The sequence below is a fragment of the Danio rerio genome, chromosome 8, assembly GCF_052040795.2.
Source record: "Danio rerio strain M-AB ecotype USA chromosome 8, GRCz13ab, whole genome shotgun sequence".
Taxonomy (NCBI): domain Eukaryota; kingdom Metazoa; phylum Chordata; class Actinopteri; order Cypriniformes; family Danionidae; genus Danio; species Danio rerio.
Window position 1 is genome coordinate 15,864,210 of NC_141028.1, and position 11,695 is coordinate 15,875,904.

Consider the following 11,695-nt stretch of genomic DNA (forward strand, 5'->3'; position numbering starts at 1 on the left):
GAAGATGTTTGGAACCACCAGGACTCTTCCTAGAACTGCTCGATCATCTAAGCTGAGTGGTCGGGGGAGAAGGGACTTAGTCAGGGAGGTGATCAAGACCACGTTGGTCACTCTGTCTGAGCTTCAGCGTTTTTCTGTGGAGAGAGAACCTTACAGAATGACAACCATCTGTGCAGCAATGCACCAATCAGGCCTGTATAGTAAAGTGGCCAGACGGAAGCCACTCCCCACATGGAATTTGCCAAAAGGCTTCTGAAGGACTCCCAGATCATAAGAAACAAAATTCTCTGGTCTGATGAGACTAAAGTTTAACTATTTGGAATGAATGCCAGGTGTTACGTTTGGAGAAAACCAGGAACCACTCATCATCAGGCTAATATCATCCCTACAGAGAAGCAAGGTGGTGGCAGCATCATGCTGTGGGGATGTTTTTCAGCAGCAGGAACTAGACTAGTCTGGATAGTGGGGAAGATGAATGCAGCAATGTACAGAAACAGCCTGAATGAAAACTTGCTTTAGAGTGCTCTTGACCTCATACTGGGGCAACAATTCATCTTCCAGCAGGACAATGACTCAAAGCACACGGCCAAAATATCAATGGAGTGGCTTCACTACAACTCAGCAAATGTCTTTGAGTGGCCCAGCCTGAGCCCAGTCCTAAATCCTACTGAACATCTCTGGAGAGATCTGAAAATGGTTGTACACCGCAGCTTCCCATATAACCTGATAGAGCTTGAGAGGTACTGCAAAGAAGAATGGGCAAATATTCCCAAAGACAGGTGTGCCAAGCTTGTGGCATCATATTCAAAAAGACTTGAGGCTGTAATCACTGCCAAAGGTGCATCAAAAAAAGTATTGCGCAAAGGGTGTGAATATTTATGTACATGTGATTTTTCAGGTTTTTTATTTGTAATAAATTTGCAACAATTTCAAAAAATCTTTTTTCACATTGTCATTATGGGGTATTGTGTGTAGAGTTTTGAGGAAATCAATTAATTGAATCCATTTTGGAATAAGACAGTAACATAAGAAAAATGTGGAAGAAGTGAAGCGCTATGAATACTTTCCGGATGCAGTGTATACTAGCGGAGTCACAAATTCATTTATTAATGGGCTTTTCTCCATGTAAATGCTTTTAGCAACTTCCTGAATGCTCATTAGTCATCGCTCAATTCTTTTAGCACCAATCCCTGACCTCTCAGGGTGACAGGAAGGGAGGGGAGAGGACATAACAGGAGAACACAGGGCACAGATGGTTAAGTCAGTGTGTTTCGGATGCACCACAGGGTGTGATTTTTGGCAACGAGACCCAGACAGACTGTCACGCTCTCTGCATCCTCGCCCTGCCAATCATCACCTGCTGCCCCTGGCAACCTCTCATCTCCCAACAGAGCTTCCCTTTCACTCACTGCAAAACCTAATTGAGTTACTCCAATGGTTTGTAGGAAATCATTTCCCTAACTCATTCCAATTGCCCCAATTAATTCATTCAGGCACAATATGCTCAAGAGTAATTAAGACAAGTAAGATATGCCGGTGCAATCCTCTTTCCACAGACAAGCAGTATTGAAAGGCTTGTCCGGTACATCCAGGCCTTTCTTCTCCCCTTTCATCTCTCCATCCATGCCCGTAAGCTTCTCTTTTTGTATCCCTGTCAGAGCTTTTTCAAAGAGCAGCATTAAAGGAGGAGAAAGAGCTTTACAATCAACTTAAAGCAACCTCAACGTGGCTGGCGAATAGCGATGCAGGCAGACCGCATGACTTGGTCTGAAAGCAAGTGGTCAGAACAAGATCAATGTGATTATCAGAGCGCAAAGTGGGATCATCTAGCCAGAATAGACACAGCAATAAAAGATTCGGAGAAAAAATATTATTTTACATTCTTTAGTGTTCTGTAACACTAAACTGTAAGCCATTTCTGATCAAGGACAGCATGAAACTGTAGAAATAAAATTGATGGGCAAGCACATCTGCCTATCTGAAGCCTCCTGTATTATGCATGGAGATGTATTATGCAACATGCTTTGGCAGAGAAAATACAAGAGCTTGGATATTGTCTTATAGTTTTGTGTTACTATTAGAGCTTTAGTTCTATAGTGCAGTTTGAGTGTGAGCTTCTGAGCTTCTGATTTTATAGGCCCTATCTTACACCCGGCACAATAAGGCGCAAGACATGTTTGGCACAATGTGTTGATAATTTCAAACCAACGCAACCATAAGCTTTGCACCACTTTGTGGACTCATCTAGGTCTAGAAAGGAGGTGTGTTAAGGCGCATTGTTGCCACATTGCTATTTTGAGGAACTAAAACAGACTGAGCACGTTAGTTGTGCACCTTAAATCCTTACATGTTGCTTAATACACACAGGATGTACAGCAATACACAAATATCTTTACAAATGAAAAAGAATTTAAATATTAAAATATTACAGAAATTATTATTTTCTACATAAATATAAAAAAACACTGCCTCCATGCCTTCTTCATCTCAAAGGGCTTTTTTCAGTTTATCCATGACAACTTAATTTTGTATAACGTTTGTATTATTAGTAGTATTATTTATTATATGCATATTTGTATTGGTTTTATTAAAACAAGCTTAGATTTGTAAACCTGTCGGGTTTTGGAGCATGGAGCATAGGACATGTGTTTGGATATAACTGATATAACTAGAAATAATGGTTTTTGACCACACGTTGTAATGATTGCTCATTTATTCGTTTGCTGGAAATTAGAACTGAATTTAGAAATTGTTTTGAAACAAATCTCCGCGCTTAACAAACTAAATTAATTATGTATAGGCTAATGGATGTCTTCAGTAGAGTGTGTACCATTTCCTTATCCAGGAAAGTAAAGGAGTAAAGAGTAAAAGTAAAGTAAAGAGAAAGTAAAGAGTCCGAATAGAGGTGCTCGTTCTTTATCCTCGCACTGCAGATGGTCTGTTTTACATTTTTCGCGCTGGTGAAGCATTCAGTTCTTCCCCTTACAAAGTCTGCCATGTAAATAGCAAATGTGCCATGACGTGACGCAACTGACCCTAAAAGGGAATGGGAGATGAGACTCTGATTGGTTTATTCTCAAAACACACCCATAAATCATAAATAAAATAAGCACAACCCTGTTAGACCATCCGCTGCGGCGCAAAGCATATTTTTCTGTCCTTAAAATAGCAAAATCGAATTCGCATATGCCCTTAATGCTTTTGCGCCATGCGCTTTAGACTTTGCGTCTAGATCGTTAAAATAGGGCCCTATATTTTTATACACTACTATAGCAGAAATTATTAACTTCTATATTTCTTATATTTACATACAAATCTAATACTTCTTATTTCAGTTTTGAAACTTTAACTTATTTCAGTTAATCGCTTCAAGGTTTGTCGCAGTCACAAGCTGAGCAGTCTTCTTTGAATGTAAGAAGGTACACCCACCGGATGACTCTGGTCTACATAGCTCTTCTTGGTCTGGCACCTTCATATCCATGTTATTTTATTCATAGGTCAAAAAGCCACTATGCCCTATGTCCAACTGAAATTTATCATTTGTCTGTTCCTCGGGTTCAAACTGAAATAGGGAAGCAAGCTTTTAGTCATAACGCCCCCTCATCCTGGAATACTCTTCAGTCTGAAAATGTTTCTGCTCTGTGTACTTAAGGTATTTCCTTTAGTTGCAGAACAATATTTTAGCTTGTGTCAGCGTTAAAAACTACAGTCAGGACTTACATTACATTGAAAAGATGTGGACAGTGTGGTTGACCTTTTTGCAAATACACCTGTCAGATGTTACAGGAAAATTTAGTGAAGAAGTCTTTGTTTCGGCTCTGTTTAATAGCAACATAATTTGTGGAGAACTTGGTAGACTGCATTTATCATAATGAAATTGAGCAGCTGTGTTTTTTTAACTTGCACATTGCCAGTTGGTCACTTGCAGAACTTTGATCCCAATCAGCATGTTCAGGTATAATGAAACATAAAATGTGTTCATATTTACAGCAAAGCGTTGAATAAAATGTTATCACCAGTTGCTCTTCAAGGATAGAGCTAATCAAAAGCAGATATAGCTGACTGGGACTTGGTATTATTTTCATGAAGTCAAAACAAGTCGTGAAAAGCATCAATAGTGAATATACAAGAATCGACTCCAGAATTTACAAGATTGATTCACTCCAAATGAAATTCATCATCATTTAGCCATCCTCATGTTCATGCAACACTTTATGACTTTCTTCTGCAGACCACAAAATGGGCAGAACTTGTTGCCCTTTGACATGGAATTACAACAAATATAAACTGAAATGAGCTTTAAAAACTAAATGAAAGCACTATAATCATCATAAAACTGAAACTTTTAGGTCTTATCAGTAAATTACAACATCAGATTTGGTCTATTCCTGACATAAAACTACAATACAGCTAGAGAACTCCTATAAGAATATGTTGGACAAGTCTAATGGACCGGATTTATGACACTTGTGCCTCTTTTCCTTTAAAAGCCTCAGACTAGCTAAATGGTGCACAATAAATCAGTACAATTCTCCATTTGTTTTCCAGTCGAGAAATAAAACCAAACAGGTTGAACGACCTGAGAGTATGCAAATGACAGATATATTATTATAGCTTGTTTAATAGCCAAAAGTGTATAGTATGTCTTTAGTACGCTTGTGTGATCTTAAGTAATTTAGCAAGTGATATGGTCACAAAGCTGAACTTGTGGTACTCACCATCTGCAGGTGAAGTCTTGAGTCTGTGGCAAAGGGTTTCTGTATTTGTGTAGTTCTCCTGGATCTTCTGAAGGGCCTCGGCTCCCCTGAGCTCCATCAGTGAGCACAACTCATCCACCGACACCCCAAAATCCCCCTCATGGCCTCCCTGGTCCATTCCTGGCTTTTTAGGGTGGAACTCTACTGTGCTATTGCCCAGATCCCCCATGGTGCTGTGTTGGTGGTGGAAGACTGGTAGCTTTTTTTAGCAGAGGCGTTTAGCTAAGAGATGTTCACCTGTGAAGATGTTTTCTTTTGTCCTATTTGTTTTCCTTCTTACCTATTTGTAAGATGTTCTGTGTGTAGTTCTCCATTGTGAGACATGAATTGTTTGGGATTTTCTGTTCTAGGGTGTGGTGGCTGGGGTTGCTCTGAAATATCCCCCCATAAAGGAAAAGTCAACAAATAAAGTGGTAGCCATTGTGCCAATCCATCTCTATGAAGATCAAACGATGTTACTGATTATTACAAAATAAAGGGGATCTATTGACACAGGAATAATATCTGTAAGAAACCTGTAGAAGAAAAAAAAGGGATAAAAATGTTAAACATTCATCTCTAAAATTGCTCAAAACAAAAGTAATCAAGCTGACACTAGGCATGGGTATAAGATTCTAAAGGTATGATAACCTTGGATATAAATATACGGTTTCACGGTTTTGTGATTACTACTTTAAAGTATATTCTTTTTAAATGTCTGGGTAAAAAACAATCACTTTTCCCCTCTTTGAACACAATATGTTTTATTTTGAGAAACATTTAGAATTTTTGGAACAGTAAACATGTCAGGCTAAATAATTCAAATGAATCATTGACTTCTGCTGTCTTCATTTGTTTTAAAAACACAGTTTTACCATTTAAACGACATGTTTGGATATCTCTTCTGCTAAAGATACTGTTGTCCTAACTGAAAAAAACGTCTTACATACACCTTAGGAACGGTATTACTTAAAACCTTGACTTTTCCAAACGCGGTATACCTTGAAAACAGTTACCGCCCCATGCCAAGCTGACACCTCAAAAAAGAACTTTTTAAATGTAAAAAGTATAAAAATATGAATAAACATATTATTAAATAAACAAATTCAACAAAATACATGTAAATGACAATGTGATTATCTTGAAATAAAAATAACTAGACAAATTTAAACAACACTGTATGAAATACTAAATATTGTATAGACTTATATTCATTATGATTTTAAAATAAACAATATGAAACGCTATTTTATAACAATTATAAAACAATTGAATCAAAAAAGCAACCTAAAAATATCAATTCATTAACAAGACTTGTTTGAAGTGGAATAACAATAATGAATTGTTTAAATTCGTTACATTAGGTAAACTCTCTACCCAGGGGTCAACTGTGACAACTAGCCACGTTCGCCTATCTACCTACAAATGAGTTAATATTTAGTTAGTGTTTACCCTGAGGGTAACGTTTAAAAGTCGACAAGATCAGCATTTCGAAATGTGAAGGTGGCAGTTTGCTCACCAAGGTGTCACAGGTGTAGGTAGTTTGTGGGAAACAAGCAGCCAATTGTTCATCACTCACACCTACTGCAATGGATTGTGTACGTAATATCTGATGGAAACCGAGAACTATTACATCTAAACGCCTTTTGAAACACTCTCCGGATAAAAGCGCACTCTTCTCCCCAACCCATGTACCGCCTTTCGTTTCGACGCAAAATCTGCTGCCTTCTCTCAGAAAAAGACGCCTGCGCATGCGCACATAAACACTTGCCCAATCCCACTGCAGAACAGATTTACGAAGGCAACACTACCAGCCATCAGGCCTGCAATTTTGGATGACATTACAATCCGCTTGAGCTCTGCGCCTCCATTTCCCTGCGGTGACAGCAAGTTTAGGTTACTAAACATTTAAACCCATAATCGCCACCTCATATTTGATTCAAAATGAGTGGAAGATTTCTCAACACACATGCGCTTAATGCGAGATGATGCCCTTTCCTGGTAACCTTCAGGAATCAGATGTTCACCTTGGTCACCACTGTACAGCTGCTCGCAGCTTATGGCAGTGCCTGTGGCATGTTGTGTTATGATTTTGCGGTTAAATCACGTATTAAAAAGTAAGATGTATTAAAAACATCTGATTAAAAGAAGATCCAGCTAACCAGACAGCAAGGTTACCATCCATCAGCCTTTTTTCAGTCTACCAAAAACTAATAATTAGTTTTTTTTTCCACGAGTAGATCTATAACTTTAAGATCATAATTAAGTTTACAGCAAATGAATGGAAATTCGTATTATTATTTTTTAATGTGAGTTATATTATTATATTAATAAAACACTTTAATGCTAAAATTAATAATCATTATAATGGTATCTTTCATAACTTCATAATACTGATGATGTATTATTATTTTATTTGAATGATATTGAAAAAACAATTGTTGATCAATCAGTAATACTTCAATGATGCTTAACATATTGCTGCATAAATGTGCTGGGCATGCCGCAAATTATTAGCATTTCCATTTGATGCATATCTACCATTATCATAAAGCACTTCAATAAGCAGACACTGGGAATAAACAAACCTAACACAAAACACCACACTTGTTAACATCAATCAACGAATAAAAATATCCACTCACCGCGCAGGCCATGTTCCAAGGACATTTGACGTGGAGTCGAAAAAAGGCAGCAAAAGTCGCAATGATACACAGTGATTTATCCTCAAATCATGCCCATCATGGAGATAAAATAAATGAAAGTCACATCATTTGACCTTTACGCTTTTCCAAATGCGCATCGGTGCAGAATAGGAATCAAATGACGGGTGCAGGAGGCGGCAGACGGCGGTGAGCACTTCATCTTCTGCGAACGGAAACCTGAATGATGCAGATGAGATTGTACCATGTCCGCATTAATTAATCGGTTGGAAACGGCGTGTTGTGCTGTCGGGGACGTAAAGGAGGGTCGTTTTGGTCACATCGTTGCTGTTATTTTTGGCGCTGTTGGACAGAGTGATGGGTGAAGGAGAGATGTGGATCTACATGCTGATGATGATGCCCGTTTGACGCGCATCTCGCGGTGATGGCAGCGGCGGCAGCAGCGGCAGCATCCCAGCGCTGGAGGACGGCGATGGGGGAGGGGCGGCGAATAAGCGTCGCTCTCCGGGCCTCCCTCTCTCTCCGCAATCCCTTGGTTTTCCTGGTAAATCACGAGAACTACTATGGTGAAGGCTTGCTGTTTAATATTCATAACCCAGGATTTGCCTCAAGGTAACCACGCAAGGTAACAACGCGACGTCAGCGCGAATAATCAATATTCATAATAACGCTCCTTGCTATTGGGAGGTTGTCGCGAAACGTTAGAGCGATACGCTTAATATTCACGAAGAAGCACTCAGCATTGGAGGAGTAGCATGCGGCGTCAGCGTAAGCCTATTAATATGCATGAGCTAGGTTTTAGTCATCACTGTCACTAATTTGAGCACCACAGATTAATAAAATGTGCATGTAGACATCATAGAATTGCTTTACAGGACAGGATTTGAGAGATATTTACGCTCTGTTTATCAAACAAAAAATTGACTCTAAATTGGGAGAAAATGTTATGCTCTATACAGACAACCCAAACAATCCTAATAATTACACATTAAAAAGAATAAAAATTAAAAAGACATAAGATATTGCTTGTACAAATGGTACTTTAATTCATTCACCTCTCTCTCAAATTCGGCTGGCCTTCTGAGCATTAATTATAAAGCGAGTGCTCATGCAGTCTGCCCCCTTTGCTCCATTAATAAAACATTCTAACAAAGGTTTTGAGAAACGGAGAGCTTTGATCCAATTAATATTAATTTCAATCTCAAAGAAGCCTACTTTATTGTTTTTATTATATTTATTTTTTATTGCACAACAAGAACAATAGCGTACAAAAATAGGGAATACAATGCTTACCTTTTTTCACATCAATCGAACAAATCAGTAAAGAATTAAATTAAAACACACACACACACACACACACACACACACACACACACACACACACACACACACACACACACACACACACACACACACACATATATATATATATATATATATATATATATATATATATATATATATATATATATATATATATATATATATAAATTACAACAAAAAAAGCAGAAGAAAAAGATTCCAAAATCTTTTATCATCAAACTATTTGAAGCTAGGCCTAATGTTTTAAAATGTATACTAAAATGACTTTTTTCTGCTTGTTTAAACAATTTATTTAAAATGAGTTGAAACAACACAATTCTTAAGGTTTTTTTGGCCAACTTTATTGTTTAATGTTCAATCCACTTAAACTTGGAAAAACAATTAATTTAACTTAATCAATTTGTGTTGTCTTTGTGTTGTTGCACTAGTTGTCTTCTTTCTGTACAATGGCAAAGATTTCAATTCATATATGGGCCATTTAAGACAAAGATTTAGCACTTATGGTAAAATGTAATCTGAATGCGAGCCTAATGTGGCCCATGTGGAAAATGGTAAATTTGGTCCAAATGACAGAGGACAAATGTGGGCCACAGTTGGCAAAAACGTGGTAGTCATTTAAGGCTAACATGTGTCTGTGCAAATGTGGCCCAGTTATTATAAAACATATGTGGGCCACTTTTTGCAAATATTTGGCACAGTAAGCTCTGGCTCATGTGGCTGTAAGCCTAAAGTGGCCCAGATGGGATATGACAAATGTGGCCCAGTCATCTTAATACATATGTGGGCCACTTTTGGCAAATATTTGGCACAGTAGGATCTGGCTAATGTGGCTGAGAGCCTAAAGTGGCCCAGATGTGATATGACAAATGTGGCCCAGTCATCTTATAACATATGTGGGCCACTTTTAGCAAATATTCGGAACAGTAAGCTCTGGCTAATGTGGCTGTAAGCCTAAAGTGGCCCAAAGAAAATATGGCACATGTGGCTCAGTTATCTGAAAACATATGTGGGCCACTTTTGGCAAATATTTGGCACAGTAAACTCTTGGCCAATGTGGCTGTGAGCCTAAAGTGGCCCAGATGTGATATGACAAATGTGGCCCAGTCATCTTGATACATATGTGGGCCACTTTTGCCAAATATTTGGCACAGTAGGATCTGGCTAATTTGGCTGAAAGCCTAAAGTGGCCCAGATGTAATGTGGCAAATGTGGCCCAGTTATCTTAAAACATAAGTGGGCCACTTTTGGCAAATATTTGGCACAGTAAACTCTTGGCCAATGTGGCTGTGAGCCTAAAGTGGCCCAGATCTGATATGACAAATGTGGCCCAGTCATCTTAATAAATATGTGGGCCACTTTTGGCAAATATTTGGCACAGTAGGATCTGGCTAATGTGGCTGTGAGCCTAAAGTGGACCAGATGTGATATGACAAATGTGGCCCAGTTTTCTTAAGACATATGTGGCCACTTTTGGCAAATATTTGACACAGTAAGCTTTAGCTAATTTGGCCGTGAGCCTAAAGTGGCCCAGATGTGATATGACAAATGTGGCCCAGTTATCTTAAGACATATGTGGGCCACTTTTGGCAAATATTTGGCACAGTAAGCTTTGGATAATGTGGCTGAGAGCCTAAAGTGGCCCAGATGTGATATGACAAATGTGGCCCAGTCATCTTAATACATATGTGGGCCACTTTTGGCAAATATTTGGCACAGTAGGATCTGGCTAATGTGGATGAGAGTCTAAAGTGGCCCAGATGGGATATGACAAATGTGGCCCAGTTTTCTTAAGACATATGTGGGCCACTTTTGGCAAATATTTGGCACAGCAGGATCTGGCTAATGTGGCTGAGAGCCTAAAGTGGCCCAGATGTGATATGACAAATGTGGCCCAGTCATCTTAATACATATGTGGGCCACTTTTGGCAAATATTTGGCACAGTAGGATCTGGCTAATGTGGCTGTGAGCCTAAAGTGGCCCAGATGTGATAGGACAAATGTGGGCCAGTCATCTTAATACATATGTGGGCCTCTTTTGGCAAATATTTGGCACAGTAGGATCTGGCTAATGTGGCTGTGAGCCTAAAGTGGACCAGATGTGATATGACAAATGTGGCCTAGTTTTCTTAAGACATATGTGGCCACTTTTGGCAAATATTCAACACAGTAAGCTTTAGCTAATTTGGCCGTGAGCTTAAAGTGGCCCAGATGTGATATGACAAATGTGGTCCAGTCATCTTAAAACATATGTGGGCCACTTTTGGCAAATATTTGGCACAGTAAGCTCTGGATAATGTGGCTGAGAGCCTAAAGTGGCCCAGATGTGATATGACAAATGTGGCCCAGTTATCTTAAGACATATGTGGGCCACTTTTGGCAAATATTCAGCACAGTAAACTCTGGCTACGTGGGTCAGATCCGTGTGGGTGAGATATGGGCCAAAATAAAAGCAAACTGTGGCCCATAATAGGGTCAGTTCTGATTCATTTAGTTGAATTCTGGTTGAAATGCGATATCGCTATGGCTTAACTGTGGCCCAGATCTGGCAAACAGGAGCGGACCGATCAAGTGCCATCATTCCATGTGGCATGCGGACGGATGTAAGTGTTTAGTGTGGGCTGGATTTGAGTCAAATGAATTTTGCTATCTGGGATATATCTTTTATTGTGATGTGCAAGTTATACATATCACGAAATGGTGGTTTCAGCCCTGTGATAAGTTATTACATAGGATTAAAAAAAAAAAGTTGTGTGGAGTGGACCGCGTTTTTTTAATGTTTGTTTTTGTGTGCAGGTTTTCTGCTTAAAAAAGCTAATTCTGGCAATGTTAGCCCCTCTACTGGAGAGGAATTACATCGCATTCTGCTTTCAGCAGGGCTACATGCTTTCTAAAGCTAGTCATTGCCATTTTCTAACATAAATATTGAATATAGGAGCCTCACTGTACTGAAACTTTGTAATAAAGGCAGCTGAG

General features: G+C 38.9%; 1 protein-coding gene across 13 annotated transcripts in view; it reads right to left on the reverse strand.

The window, feature by feature from the left end:
- The window catches only part of atp2b3a (ATPase plasma membrane Ca2+ transporting 3a), a 48,116-nt gene extending 40,103 nt beyond the window's left edge, over positions 1 to 8,013 (reverse strand). For 6 of the 13 annotated variants that reach the window (XM_087263141.1, XM_087263137.1, XM_087263146.1 and 3 more), the window contains exons 1-2: positions 7,382 to 7,825; positions 4,719 to 5,272 (exon numbers count right to left, since the gene is read on the reverse strand). In XM_087263141.1, coding sequence (XP_087119267.1) covers positions 4,719 to 4,926 — 208 coding nt within the window. In that variant the 5' untranslated portion in view covers positions 4,927 to 5,272; positions 7,382 to 7,825. 13 annotated transcript variants of the gene reach the window in all.
- Positions 8,014 to 11,695: the final 3,682 nt, after the last annotated feature.